The 16,314-nt window shown below is 38.7% G+C and overlaps 1 protein-coding gene across 1 annotated transcript in view; it reads right to left on the bottom strand.

Annotated features, from left to right (window-relative positions):
• Positions 1–16,314, bottom strand: part of LOC138315985 (copine-3-like) — a 73,447-nt gene that overhangs the window by 42,878 nt on the left and 14,255 nt on the right. Inside the window, exons 5-8 of the mRNA XM_069257435.1 lie at positions 5,964–6,038; positions 5,055–5,138; positions 4,430–4,519; positions 4,019–4,114 (exon numbers count right to left, since the gene is read on the bottom strand). Of these exons, the coding sequence (XP_069113536.1) occupies positions 4,019–4,114; positions 4,430–4,519; positions 5,055–5,138; positions 5,964–6,038 (345 nt within the window). The remainder of the gene's footprint in view (positions 1–4,018; positions 4,115–4,429; positions 4,520–5,054; positions 5,139–5,963; positions 6,039–16,314) is intronic.

Below are 16,314 nucleotides of genomic sequence, written 5' to 3'. Positions count from 1 at the left end.
AAACTAATCAGTTAATCATGGACATGAACTTTTATGATGAAATGAAACATTGGGTGAGTATTGAATGTTATATAACATGTGTTCTGGTGTAATACATATCACCATGACAACATCTTGGATGGAACACAGTGTGAACGCATTCAACAGAACTTTTGGATACATTCTGTGATAGAACATCAAAGACCAAATAACACTGTGTAGTAATGAAATCTACTCTGATAAATAAGGCAAGCTAATCTACCAATGTGATCCTACACATGGGACAAACAATCCATTTAACAAAGTGTTCTCACTTGGTAAGGTGCTGAATCTTTAATATAATTCAAATATTATTTGTTTTGTGTTTATTGCCAAATAATCACCAATGTATTACATATTGAAATATTTCTCCAGGATATGTTTTTTTCATTTTTCTTTTCTTATCTTTTATCAATTTATGAAAGGGCACAGTGCTAAGATTTATACAGAGATTGTAAACCCTTGTTATAAAGGCCATGTATTTATATATATACATACATATACATGTACAATGTAATCAAACTGAACAATAATGTAACATCACTTCAACCTGGCAATAGAGACGATACAAGTAACCATGCAAGGTATATTTATTTTACAGTAACATTTCCAGAAATTTAAGTGACATTTCAAGGAACCAAACATATGGCCTAAAACCAAGTTGATGAATCATTTATAAATATGTTTTTAGATTAAGTTTTTAGCATTAAATTTATATGTGCCATAACACCAATAAAACAACCAGGTTTGTTGAATAAAGCTGTCAAAATTATTCAAATGGACAGAGTGTATGATGTCTTAAAAACATAAGCTATAACACAGAATGTATGTACTGTAAAGTTCTTGTTTTGTATGCCTTATGTAAGTTTAAATGGAATCAAACCTGCAGAAATCAACTCACTATTACTAATAACACTGCAAAAATGTGAAATCAAATTGTAGACCAAAACCTGGCTTCATAGTCTGACATTATGTACTCATAATGCAAACATTATATTTGCATTTCCAATGCAGTGAAATGAGTCTCATTTCACTGCATTGGAAATGCAAATATAATGTTTGCAGTACTGCCACAAATCATATTTAGCTCTTATTTTGTACTTGTTAAAATTTAATATGCACTGTAAGTATTGCAATTCTCATAATATTGGTAATTTTTGATGGTGAATAAATATGAAAACGTCTTCTTCATTTGTGAGTATGAAAATTACGGCACATATAACTTTAAAACTTAGATTTAGATATTTTATCTTATATTTTTTAATATCACTCATGTGTTCTTTATAAAAGGTTTTTAGATTTAACACCTAGATTTTGATATTTTTTTATATACAAATGTATCTTATATAAGTAAATAAACTGTATATACCCCATGACTACCTCAAAGAGTCCACAATTTGCCAATCTATCGAAGAAATTTTGGGTTTTTTATTTTATTTTTACTCATATTCCATTCTAAGATAGCTCTATATTTTCCTTGTTATATATCCATTATTGTTTTAGATACATCAGGCACTAAAATCTTACATTAATTTCTAACTACCTGGTAAATACTGGTAAATTATACCCTTAAAGGTGCATCTTCTACCAAGATTCTTTATTAAATAGCCATAACTGAATAACTACTCCCTATATCTAATTATACTGAGAGATAAACGTTTATACCTATGCCCGCTAATAAGACCATCCCTGTCTATGTATTTTGTAGTAAAGGGAAGCAACCAATGTATTACTTTTTATGAAATCAGCATGTAATTAGTGCAGGGTAAATGGATTCCCAACTACCATGGTCTGAAGATTAACGTAGTAAAATGAAGTCACTAATTACAAGTAGACACTAGCTGATTTATCACTTCACAAAATCATATTCTGTATTTTTACTAAGACAAAGATTTGATATACCGGTATATATGTAAAAACTTTTACATTAAATGTCATATTTACTATATATCCTTTGCAGTGTTTGTTTTCATTATATATAAAGGGACCTGACAGGACTTCCTCCAGTCTAAAAGGTATTCATTCTATAAGCACTGGCCTTAATCCCAAGAAAAGAGAACAAGGACAATAAAAAAAAGAAATTTTCTTGTCTATTGGAATAATGACTAGGACAGACAGAAAACACCAGGACTGGATTGATGAACACAAACTACTGACCACTTTAGAGCTGTCTCATCCCATGTTTCAATCCAATTCTAATGAATGGTAGTTTTTCTCTATCAATCACAGGATCAGATGAAATAGCAAATTTTTCATCAGTTAAGAAAGGTAATTTCTTTACACCATTGGAAAGTTTGAGCTTCTTATTTTACTTCAAAATAAAAATATCAAAAATGATTTATTGCGTCCAGAAAAAGTCCCTGGCACTATGCCCTATATGGAATGAAGTAATGATAGTGTATCCACAAAAAGCAAAATAAATTATACTTTATAAATGTTTGTGTTAATTAGACATATTCCATCTTTGCATATTACAGAGTTAGCTCCCTTGCGGGTAGGTATCATTACGTCATTATTTTGTGAGCGCAATTCACGTCGTTTTCTCCAAAACGTATGACGTCCAAATCAATATCTGTAATATGCAAATTCGGAATATTTACATGAGTAAACACTAAAAATTGTTCAAATGGTGTGTATCATAAATGCTCTATCAGTATTTGCAGCATCTTTAAGAAAATTCTGATCTTTAAAGGAAAGCAATTACACCCGGTATAGCTATCAAAATGAGGGATTAAATCACTGGACCTGAGATATCCCCTAAAAATATTTGCTTTCTTATTAAAAGATATCGCTCAGAGCTTTCCTTTTGTTTTTACACATATAAACATCTATGACCATTTAAGGGCTGCCTAGTTTTGTTGATGGAGAGAAAACACAAACCCAGAGACAAAAACATCTAAGACAAGTACTCTCGACATAATAACAGAGAGGTTCAGGTGTCAGTCTGTTTGTAAGGACTAGAGGAGAAGGGGAAGTAACACAATGCCAGACAGCAGGCACATGAGAAAATAACAGAATGTCAGACAGCAGGCACCTGAGAAAATAACAGAATGTCAGACAGCAGACACCTAAGAAAGTAACAGAATGTCAGACAGCAGACACCTGAGAAAGTAACAGAATGTCAGACAGCAGACACATGAGAAAGTAACAGAATGTCAGACAGCAGGCACCTGAGAAAGTAACAGAATGTCAGACAGCAGGCACCTGAGAAAGTAACAGAATGTCAGACAGCAGGCACCTGAGAAAGTAACAGAATGTCAGACAGCAGGCACCTGAGAAAGTAACAGAATGTCAGACAGCAGGCACCTGAGAAAGTAACAGAATGTCAGACAGCAGGCACTGAGAAAGTAACAGAATGTCAGACAGCAGGCACCTGAGAAAGTAACAGAATGTCAGACAGCAGGCACCTGAGAAAGTAACAGAATGTCAGACAGCAGGCACCTGAGAAAGTAACAGAATGTCAGACAGCAGGCACCTGAGAAAGTAACAGAATGTCAGACAGCAGGCACCTGAGAAAGTAACAGAATGTCAGACAGCAGGCACCTGAGAAAGTAACAGAATGTCAGACAGCAGGCACCTGAGAAAGTAACAGAATGTCAGACAGCAGGCACCTGAGAAAGTAACAGAATGTCAGACAGCAGGCACCTGAGAAAGTAACAGAATGTCAGACAGCATGCACCTTATAACTACTTGGCCACAACAGCCCAGAGGTGGAGAACTACAGTGGAATGTCAGAAACCTTAACTGTACTTAACAATCATAGCCTAGATCTTGAGGGTTAGGCTATGTCATCAAATTGAATATGATACATTGTAAGTGTAAGACATTTAGTCTCCCATGCCAAGAGGTGGAGAAATAGTGATCAAATGTCTGAGTCCTTTAAAACTTTTGAACTGAAGATATATCTAGGTGTTGTTACCAAGACTGAGGACCCTGTGCTGTGCTAAAATAGATCTGGGTCGTGATCTAGGATAATACTCTTGGAAACAAAATCACTTACCTCCTGTTTTGATGCTCCCATCATATCCTTTACAGTCGTTCTAAATCCACCGATAAAGTCATGTGACCCATCTTTGTCCCAATCGTACACATCAAACTAAAATTAGACATCATATGACAGACATGCATTATCAGTCAATTGAAAATCTTTCTTTTTGAAGATCAAGAAACTAAATCTCATCAAATATGTCATTTAACAAGTAATGAAATATGACTATGACACTTACACGTAACTTCATAGATAAGTAATGAAAATAATTTTGTTTTAAATGACAGTTATTCATTGCCTCAATCTAAGCAAAGAATAAACCAATGAAAATTTGCAATTCAGAAATAACTTTTGAATATGTGATAAATCACAGCCAAACACAAAAGTTAAGGTATTTACTTAAATCATCTATTTAAGTTCTACCTTGATTTCCTTTGTATGGTCCCCGCTACATAAGGAATGGACTGGAATGGAAAAAGGCCGCCACGAAGGATTGAGGGTGTCCTTTATAACCTGAGACAAATACACATATATAAACAGTGTACAGTGAAACTAGAATACAGCAGAGAGCCGTCACTGTAAATTTAAATAAGTTAATGATAATAATATGTTATTTTTACTCTCTCAGAGTAAAGGTACTTTCACTTAAAAACAAATATTAAAGCCTAACTAAATATACAAATATTAAAGGGTTACATGTATCAACAATCGTGGTAGCAAGTATTGTAGGACTATTATAATAACAGAAAAAAGGATAGAAAATGAAATCATATCCTTGATACCAAAAGGCACAACTAGAGCGCTATCCTAATATATAGTGAAAGCTTTAGGAGTTGAGTCAAACGGTTTTGCAATTGTAGCTTGGAAAATCATCTCGGATAGATGGTATCAGACAGATAGCACATGCTAACACACACACAGACGAATAAACAGAGCTCAGTTCCCTGCAAACACTTGTTAAGCGGGATAAAAATAAATGTCTTATATTCACACCACCTCCATATGAAATCAGAAAGAGACTTGATGCTATCCCCATCCAGGGCCTTACCTCAGTTCTGTGTGTAACCTGCCAGGACCCATCAGGGTTCTGTTTCTGGATTTCGATGTACGGGTCAGACTTTCCCAGGAAATCCTAAAGAATTAAAACAAGAAGACATTCCTAAACATGGCCAAACAAAAATCATGGTAGTTAGATGCAATGATAATGACACATTGAACCTCTGGGCTTCTGATATTTGAGCAGTTGATTATATTGTTATATATATTTCAAATAAGATAAAAAAAGTTCTGTTTTAGTGAAATCTGACTTCTCTTTATTCAGTTTCAGGGATGGTTTTAAGCTTTACTCTATTAGATTTATGCATATCCAAAGCTTCAACTATCTAAACAAGTCAACATTTTAACTGATAAACATTGAAATGGAGATTATTTGCAGCAAACAACCAAATATATATCATATAATATAAACTTTGTTTGTTTTAAATCAATTGCTAAACAAGTTACACCGGTAGGTGACCCCTGACCTTTTCACGTCCGTACCAGGGATCAAATCCCGGTCGGCAAGGTGAAAGGCGAGTGGTTTAACCACTACACCACCCGATCACCTAAATCATGTTGTAGATATATTATAAACAGTGCTGGTCTTAGAACCATTCCGACATATTGATCTAATTAATGATTATAGCTCTTTGGCATATTCATATTCCAATCAAACTTTTTTTCATGAAATACAATGTATGTGTTTTTTCTAATTCCCTTGATAAAAAATTTATAGAAAATCTTACACTATTAGGTCTACCAATATATACCTAGATCTAGTTGATTGGTAAATAACCCTCATTAAATCTTTGTTATTTCCATATCTTGATTATAAGATATTCTTTCTTTGGGAAGTAAAATATTATAACATTAATACCCTAGCTAGTAACTAGCAGAATCCATCATATTAATCTCTTACCTTGTTATCAAGTTTTTTAGCATTGAATGTCATGTGAGCTATTTCACCACCTTCCTTCATCTCCTCAGAACAAATCTGAAAAAAGCAAATCATGAATGAACAAGAGATCTAAGATGGATCTTGGTGCCCACCAAAGACTGATCTATGTCTGACAATTGTCAGATGGATCTTTTCTCTACTTCTCAATCTTTAACAACCATAATCCAAGCAGGCAGTCATCTTGTTGAATAATTGGTCCCAAAATGCAATATACACAACTAGGGCCCTAGGGGAACCTAGGAGAAATTTAAGAATGATCCCTTCACTTCCTGAGAAATAGTGATAACAAAATTTAACTACCAAAATCCAAGATGGCCGCCTGGTGGCCATCTGGTTGACTTATTGGTACCAAAATGCAATATGCATAACTAAGGCCCTAGAGGAACTTACATATGAACTTTGAGAAAGATCCCTTCAGCATTTTTTGAGAAATAGTGATAACAAGAAATGGGAAATAGATGGACAGGATATACAGATGAATGGGACAGAGAAGGACAGGATACAGCAGAATGGGACAGAGAAGGACAGGATAATTACAGCAGAATGGTGCAGAGAAAGACAGGATACAGCAGAATGGGGCAGAGAAGAACAGGATAATTACAGCAGAATGGGACAGAGAAGGACAGGATATACAGCAGAATGGGACAGAGAAGGACAGGATATACAGCAGAATGGGACAGAGAAGGACAGGATACAGCAGAATGGGACAGAGAAGGACAGGATACAGCAGAATGGGACAGAGAAGGACAGGATACAGCAGAATGGGACAGAGAAGAACAGGATAATTACAGCAGAATGGGGCAGAGAAGAACAGGATACAGCAGAATGGGACAGAGAAGGACAGGATACAGCAGAATGGGACAGAGAAGGACAGGATATACAGCAGAATGGGACAGAGAAGGACAGGATACAGCAGAATGGGACAGAGAAGGACAGGATACAGCAGAATGGGACAGAGAAGGACAGGATACAGCAGAATGGGACAGAGAAGGACAGGATACAGCAGAATGGGACAGAGAAGGACAGGATACAGCAGAATGGGACAGAGAAGGACAGGATATACAGCAGAATGGGACAGAGAAGGACAGGATATACAGCAGAATGGGACAGAGAAGGACAGGATACAGCAGAATGGGACAGAGAAGGACAGGATACAGCAGAATGGGACAGAGAAGGACAGGATATACAGCAGAATGGGACAGAGAAGGACAGGATATACAGCAGAATGGGACAGAGAAGGACAGGATATACAGCAGAATGGGACAGAGAAGGACAGGATATACAGCAGAATGGGACAGAGAAGGACAGGATATACAGCAGAATGGGACAGAGAAGGACAGGATACAGCAGAATGGGACAGAGAAGGACAGGATATACAGCAGAATGGGACAGAGAAGGGCATGATACAGCAGAATGGGACAGAGAAGGACAGCAGAATGGGACACAGAAGGACAGGATAATTACAGTAGAATGGGGCAGAGAAGGACAGGATACAGCAGAATGGGACAGAGAAGAACAGGATAATTACAGCAGAATGGGACAGAGAAGGACAGGATATACAGCAGAATAGGACAGGATACAGCAGAATGGGACAGAGAAGGACAGGATACAGCAGAATGGGACAGAGAAGGACAGGATAATTACAGCAGAATGGGGCAGAGAAGGACAGGATACAGCAGAATGGGACAGAGAAGGACAGGATACAGCAGAATGGGACAGAGAAGGACAGGATACAGCAGAATGGGACAGAGAAGGACAGGATATACAGCAGAATGGGACAGAGGATACAGCAGAATGGAACAGAGAAGGACAGGATACAGCAGAATGGGGCAGAGGAGGACAGAATACAGCAGAAGGGGACAGAGAAGGACAGGATACAGCAGGAAGGGACAGTGAAGGACAGGATACAGCAGAATGTGACAGAGAAGGGCAGGATATACAGCAGAATGGGACAGAGAAGGCCAGAATACAGCAGAAGGGGACAGAGAAGGAAAGGATAATTACAGCAGAATGGGGCAGAGAAGGACAGGATACAGCAGGAAGGGACAGTGAAGGACAGGATACAGCAGAATGGGGCAGAGAAGGACAGAATACAGCAGAAGGGGACAGAGAAGGACAGGATACAGCAGAATGGGACAGAGAAGGACAGGATACAGCAGAATGGGGCAGAGAAGGACAGAATACAGCAGAAGGGGACAGAGGAGAGGATACAGCAGGAAGGGACAGTGAAGGACAGAATACAGCAGAATGGGGCAGAGAAGGACAGGAATACAGCAGAAGGGGACAGAGAAGGACAGGATACAGCAGAAGGGGACAGAGAAGGACAGGATATATTATATAAATACTACCTGCATTAGAGGGTGACAGTGCCTAGTGTCACCTTGTAATGCAGGTAGTATTTATTTTATTATACCAAAAGTCTAGAAATAAAACTAGTTTTCAAGTATTTGCAAAACATTGAAAATTTTTACTTATTTTAGCAAAAGTTGAAAACTCACCGTCGGCAGTACTCAGTAGCGCTTATTACCATTGCAAAAAAAACAAAGATAGCGTCGAAAAAAGAAACGAGTGCGCATCTTTTTCGGGCAGTTAATATTTTGCACTGTCAAAAATACACTATCACCTGTTGCTAAGGGGTTGCTACGAACGTATTTATTGTCTCTTATTGTTATAATCATAACTGCTGTGTGATAGTGAAAATACCAAATATCTCTCGACTAATCAGAATGCAGGATTCTCACTTGTGGTATAACAAGGACATAGTCATTCAGATCCCCCGCCAATGGAGATATTAAAGCTAAGTTTGATTGTGGAGACTTATGTGTATGAAAAACAAGAGATCCCAGAGGGATCTTGGCGCCCACCAAAGAATGATCTATGTTTGATATTGGAAAGAGGGATCTTTTCCCTGCTTTTTAAACTTTTTCAAACATACTACATATGAAATTTAAGACAGATCGCTTCATTACTTTCTGAGAAACAGTGGTGAAATCCAAGATGGTGGCCGCTTGGCCATCTTGTTGACAGACTAGTCCCAAAGGTACTATGCACAACTAGGGCCCAAGGGGAACCTATGCATGGAATTTGAGAGATATCCCTTCAGTGATTTCTGACAAATAGCGGTAACTATCAAAATCCAAGATGGCGGCCAGGTGGCCATCTTGTTGACCGATAAATGCAATATGCACAACTAGGGCCCTAGGGGAACCTACTTGTGAAACTTGAGAATGATCCCTTAAGGTACTTTCTGAGAAATAGCGGTAACAAACTTTAGTCATCTAAATCCAAGAAGCGGGCTGTCGGCCATCTTGTTGACCTATCAGTCCCAAAATCTTTATGCCCAACTAGGGGCTAAGGGAAACCTTCTTATTGAATTTGAGAGAGATCTCTTCAATACTTTCTGAGAAATAGCGGTAACAAACTTTAACTATCAAAATCCAAGATGGCGGCCGGTCGGCCATCTTGTTGACCCATCAGTCTCAAATTGCTATATGCACAACTAAGGCCCTAGGAGAACCTACATATGAAATTTGAGAAAGATCCCTTCAGTACTTTCTGAGAATTAGCGGTATAACAAACTTTAACTATCAAAATCCAAGATGGCCGCCGGTCGGCCATCTTGTTGACCGATCAGTCTCAAATTGCATTATGCACAACTAGGGCCCTAGGAGAACCTACATATGAAATTTGAGAAAGATCCCTTCAGTACTTTCTGAGAAATAGCGGTAACAAACTTTAACTATCAAAATCCAAGATGGCCACCGGTCGGCCATCTTGTTGACCGATCAGTCTCAAATTGCAATATGCACAACTAGGGCCCTAGGGGAACCTACATATGAAATTTGAAAAAGATCCCTTCAGTACTTTCTGAGAAATAGCGGTAACAAACTTTAACAATCAAAATCCAAGATGGCCGCCGGTCGGCCATCTTGTTGACCGATCAGTCTCAAATTGCAATATGCACAACTAGGGCCCTAGGGGAACCTACATATAAAATTTGAGAAAGATCCCTTCAGTACTTTCTGAGAAATAGCGGTAACAAACTTTAACAATCAAAATCCAAGATGGCCGCCGGTCGGCCATCTTGTTGACCGATCAGTCTCAAATTGCAATATGCACAACTAGGGCCCTAGGAGAACCTACATATGAAATTTGAAAAAGATCCCTTCAGTACTTTCTGAGAAATAGCGGTAACAAACTTTAACAATCAAAATCCAAGATGGCCGCCGGTCGGCCATCTTGTTGACCGATCAGTCTCAAATTGCATTATGCACAACTAGGGCCCTAGGGGAACCTACATATGAAATTTGAGAAAGATCCCTTCAGTACTTTCTGAGAAATAGCGGTAACAAACTTTAACAATCAAAATCCAAGATGGCCGCCGGTCGGCCATCTTGTTGACCGATCAGTCTCAAATTGCAATATGCACAACTAGGGCCCTAGGGGAACCTACATATGAAATTTGAAAAAGATCCCTTTTGTACTTTCTGAGAAATAGCGGTAACAAGAATTGTTAACGGACGGACGGACGGAAGGACGGACGGACCACGGACGAAAGGCGATTTGAATAGCCCACCATCTGATGATGGTGGGCTAAAAACAGGAAAAAGGAAGTTGAGCTAAAGAAAGATGGAGTATGATTCAAGTAGAGCGGGGCTGCAATTGTTGAATCAGGTATACAGCCTTGACATTTATATTAGACTATATACACAAAGATGGGTGGAGTTTTGCAAAGTAACATTTACCATTTACCATGATATTTTCAGCAATGTTTCCATGGTAACGGAAAAAGTGCAAAAAATGAAAACCTAAAAATAGCAAAAGGTACTACTAGACCATAAAAAGAATGTGTTTATGAAGTTTCGTGGAAATATCTCTGCTGGTTTTAGAGTTATGCTCCGGAAATGAACCTGCTACAAAAATATGATATTTTCAGCAATGTTTCTATGGTTACAGAAAAAAGCACAAAAAGTGAAAACCTAAAAATAGCAAAAGGCACTACTAGACCATAAGAACAATGTGTCTATGAAGTTTCGTGGAAATATCTCTGCTGGTTTCAGAGTTGTGCTCCGGAAACGATTCTTACACAAAAATCTGCCATTTTCAGCAATGTTTCCATGGTAACGGAAAAAGTGCAAAAAATGAAAACCTAAAAATAGCAAAAGGTACTACTAGACCATAAGAACAATGTGTCTATGAAGTTTCATGGAAATATCTCTGCTGGTTTTAGAGTTATGCTCCGGAAATGAACCTGCTACAAAAATATGATATTTTCAGCAATGTTTCTATGGTTACAGAAAAAAGCACAAAAAGTGAAAACCTAAAAATAGCAAAAGGCACTACTAGACCATAAGAACAATGTGTCTATGAAGTTTCATGGAAATATCTCTGCTGGTTTTAGAGTTGTGCTCCGGAAACGATTCTTACACAAAAATCTGCCATTTTCAGCAATGTTTCCATGGTTACAGAAAAAAGTGCAAAAAATGAAAATCTAAAAATAGCAAAAGGTACTACTAGACCATAAAAAGAATGTGTTTATGAAGTTTCGTGGAAATATCTCTGCTGGTTTTAGAGTTATGCTCCGGAAACGAACCTGGTACAAAAATATGATATTTTCAGCAATGTTTCCATGGTTACGGAAAAAATCCAAAAAATGAAAACCTAAAAATAGCAAAAGGCACTACTAGACCATAAGACCAATGTGTGTATGAAGTTTCGTGGAAATATCTCTACTGGTTTTAGAGTTATGCTCCGGAAACTATTCGTACGGACGGACGGACGGACGGACGGACGGACGGACGACGGACGGACGGACGGACGGACGGACGGACGGAACCCATTTGTATATCCCCCGCCAACTTCGTTGGGAGGGGGATAATAAAGCAGAATGGGACAGAGAAGGACAGGATACAGCAAAATAGGACAGAAAAGGACAAGATACAGCAAAATAGGACAGAAAAGGACAAGATACAGCATATGGGATGGAGAAGGATATGATACCGCAGAATGGGACAGAGAAGGACAGGATATACAGCAGAATGGGACAGAGAAGGACAGGATATACAGCAGAAGGGGACAGAGAAGGACAGGATATACAGCAGAATGGTGCAGAGAAGGACAGGATATACAGCAGAATGGGACAGAGAAGGACAGGATATACAGCAGAATGGGACAGAGAAGGACAGGATATACAGCAGAATGGGACAGAGAAGGACAGGATATACAGCAGAATGGGACAGAGAAGGACAGGATATACAGCAGAATGGGACAGAGAAGGACAGGATATACAGCAGAATGGGACAGAGAAGGACAGGATATACAGCAGAATGGGACAGAGAAGGACAGGATATACAGCAGAAGGGGACAGAGAAGGACAGGATATACAGCAGAAGGGGACAGAGAAGGACAGGATACAGCAGAAGGGGACAGAGAAGGACAGGATACAGCAGAATGGGACAGAGAAGGACAGGATATACAGCAGAAGGGGACAGAGAAGGACAGGATACAGCAGAATGGGACAGAGAAGGACAGGATACAGCAGAATGGGACAGAGAAGGACAGGATACAGCAGAAGGGGACAGAGAAGGACAGGATACAGCAGAATGTGACAGAGAAGGACAGGATATACAGCAGAAGGGGACAGAGAAGGACAGGATATACAGCAGAAGGGGACAGAGAAGGACAGGATACAGCAGAAGGGGACAGAGAAGGACAGGATACAGCAGAATGGGACAGAGAAGGACAGGATATACAGCAGAATGGGACAGAGAAGGACAGGATATACAGCAGAATGGGACAGAGAAGGACAGGATATACAGCAGAATGGGACAGAGAAGGACAGGATATACAGCAGAATGGGACAGAGAAGGACAGGATATACAGCAGAATGGGACAGAGAAGGACAGGATATACAGCAGAATGGGACAGAGAAGGACAGGATATACAGCAGAATGGGACAGAGAAGGACAGGATATACAGCAGAATGGGACAGAGAAGGAAGGAACACATGTGTAAAACTATACCAATCCCCCTCATTTAATGGCAGTAACATTAAAATCTGGTCATATGAAATCATAGCAATCTACAGATTGAATTATAAAATACACCATGTGCTGATCAAAGTGTAGTCAGTACGGTAAGTAAATGACATTTTCAGTATTTCAGAAGAATGTTCGATCATCAATAGAAATGTCTATTCATTGTTTTGTAATGTAACCATAGTTATCTGCCCTTATGTCAGATATTTTTACTGTTACATCTTTATTCATTTTATCCACAGATTTATGATGTTACTTTCACTAACATATACATGTAGGCCATGGGCTAGAAGGGTCCTACATGCACCCCCCCCAAACCTCCGAACCAATATTTTTCTGAACCCTTATGACCCACTGATCACAAATAAAAATGTTAACATTGCATAAGTTAGGATGAACTTCCGGTTATGACGTCATCAAGATGGCCGCCATCTCGAATTTCACTAAAAATTGAAAAATAGTCATAACATTAACATTTTTCAACCGAAGTAGACAAATGAGGTATCAAAATGACCACAATAGAACAACAAATAAATATCAGGACCAAAAAAACCCAATATATGTAGTGATTTCTACGCAGGAAATGAAAAAAATCCCTGATTTTAAGGTCAAAAATGGTGATTTTTCAGCAAATTTTTCATATATAATGTCATTTAAGGAAAATGGGTTGTTTTGTCAGATCCCCCGCCATGGAGAAATTTAAAGCTAAAGTTGATTGTGGAGGATCTATATGTGTATGAAAAACAAAGAGATCCCAGAGGGAATCTTGGCGCCCACCAAAGAATGATTGTTCTTATGTTTGATATTGGAAAGGGGATCTTTTCCCTGCTTTTTAACTTTTTCAAAACATATAACATATGAAATTTAAGACAGATTAGCTTTCATTACTTTTGAGAAACAGTGGTGGAAATTCCAAAGATGGTGGCCGCATTGGACCATCTTGTGACAGACTAGTCCAGCAAAGGTACTATGCATCAACTAGGGCACAAGGGGAAATCGATATGCATGGAATTTGAGAGATATCCCTTTCAAGTGAAAATTCTGACAAATAGCGGTAACTATCAAAATCCAAGATGGCGGCACTGGTGGCAACATCTTGTTGACCGATAAATGCAATATGCTCAACTTAGGGCCCTAGGGGAACCTACTTGTGAAACTTGAGAATGATCCCTTAAGGTACTTTCTGAGAAATAGCGGTAACAAACTTTAGTCATCTAAATCCAAGAAGCGGGCTGTCGGCCATCTTGTTGACCTATCAGTCCCAAAATCTTTATGCCCAACTAGGGGCTAAGGGAAACCTTCTTATTGAATTTGGAGAGATCTCTTCAATACTTTCTGAGAAATAGCGGTAACAAACTTTAACTATCAAAATCCAAGATGGCGGCCGGTCGGCCATCTTGTTGACCCATCAGTTTGTCAAATTGCCTATATGCAAAACTAGGGCCCTAGGGGAACCTACATATGAAATTTGAGAAAGATCCCTTCAGGTACTTTCTGAGAAATAGCGGTAAACAAACTTTAACTATCAAAATCCAAGATGGCCGCGGACTTGGTCCATCTTGTTGACCCCCCCAGTCTCAAATTGCATTATGCACAACTAGGGCCCTAGAGGAACCTACATAAACTGAAATTTGAGAAAGATCCCTTCAGTACTTTCTGAGAAATAGCGGGGCTGTAGAATTGTAACGGAAACTTTGGAACTCCAAGATCAAAATCCAAGGGTCACGGTCTCACCAGGCGGCCATCTTGGACCGATGGTGGGCTAAAATCATTCGGTAAACAGGGAAGTGCAAAAAGAATGAACCTACATTGATTTTGAGTAGATTTAGGCAACTTATTTTCCTAGGCGTAAACTACATTTATGACAAATTACCAAAGATGGGTTGGAATTTTGTAAAAGGGGTTCAGTAACTTTTGACTGATAAAAAGCAAATGTTTACATAACAATGGAAATGTTACTTTAAACTGAGAAACCTCAAAAATCCTAAGATACAAGCCATAACAAACATAGTGTTAAGGGAGCGGTGGCCCAATAATACTCTGCTGCTTCAGAGTTTGCTCCGGAAATGATCAGCTACAAACCATGTAATATGATCCGGATTTTCAGCCATTGTACTCCCAAGTATGGTTACAACTATAAATTAAGCTATATCTGATTAATAAATCTGTTAAATAAAAACTAGGGCAATAAATAGACCACAAGGTCGGTGTGTTCCAAGTTGACCGATCATGGAATACTCTGTATGGCTAATTTTTGAGCTTGTGCTCCGGAAATGAACCTAGCTTACAAAAATATGATATTTTCATGCCATTGAAAATCTATGAGTTACAGAATTCAATTAGCATCAAAAAAGTGAAGAACCATAAAAAATAGCACAAGGCACTACTAGACAATAAGTACAATGTGTCTATGAAGCTTTCATGGAAATGGAAATATCTCTGATGGTTCTTGAGTTATGGCTCCGGAAAATGTACCCTGCTACAAAATACCTGCATATTTGGCTGCTCAATGTTTCTTATGGGTTACAGAAAAAAAGACAAAAAAAGTGAAATTTCTAAATAATAGCAATAAGGCACTACATAGACCATTCTGAAGGGATCTAATGTAATGCTTATTGAAGTTTGACTCATGGAAATATCTCTATTGCTGGTTTTAGGTGTTGTGCTACGGAAACGATTCTTACAAAAAAATCTGCCATTATCAGCAATGTTTCCATGGTGACAGGAAAAAAGTGCAAAAAATGAAAATTAAATATAGCAAAAGGTACTACTAGACCATAAAAAGAATGTGTTTATGAAGTTTCGTGGAAATATCTCTGCTGGTTTTAGAGTTATGCTCCGGAAACGAACCTGGTACAAAAATATGATATTTTTCAGCAATGTTTCCATGGTTACGGAAAAAAATCCAAAAAATGAAAAACCTAAAAATAGCAAAAGGCACTACTAGACCATAAGACCAATGTGTGTATGAAGTTTCGTGGAAATATCTCTACTGGTTTTAGAGTTATGCTCCGGAAAACTATTCGTACGGACGTACGGACGGACGGACGGGACGGAACGGACGGACGAACGGTACGGACGGACGGACGGACGGGCACTGGGACGGAACGGAACCCATTTGTATATCCCCGCCAACTTCGTTGGGAGGGGGATAATAAAGCAGAATGGGACAGAGAAGGACAGGATACAGCAAAATTAGGACAGAAAAGGACAAGATACAGCAAAATAGGACAGAAAAGGACAAGATACAGCATATGGGATGGAGAAGGATATGA

Source organism: Argopecten irradians, chromosome 2 (genome assembly GCF_041381155.1).
Source record: "Argopecten irradians isolate NY chromosome 2, Ai_NY, whole genome shotgun sequence".
NCBI lineage: Eukaryota > Metazoa > Mollusca > Bivalvia > Pectinida > Pectinidae > Argopecten > Argopecten irradians.
The sequence above is the reverse complement of the archived record's forward strand: the minus strand, read 5'-3'. Positions and strand labels throughout refer to the sequence as shown.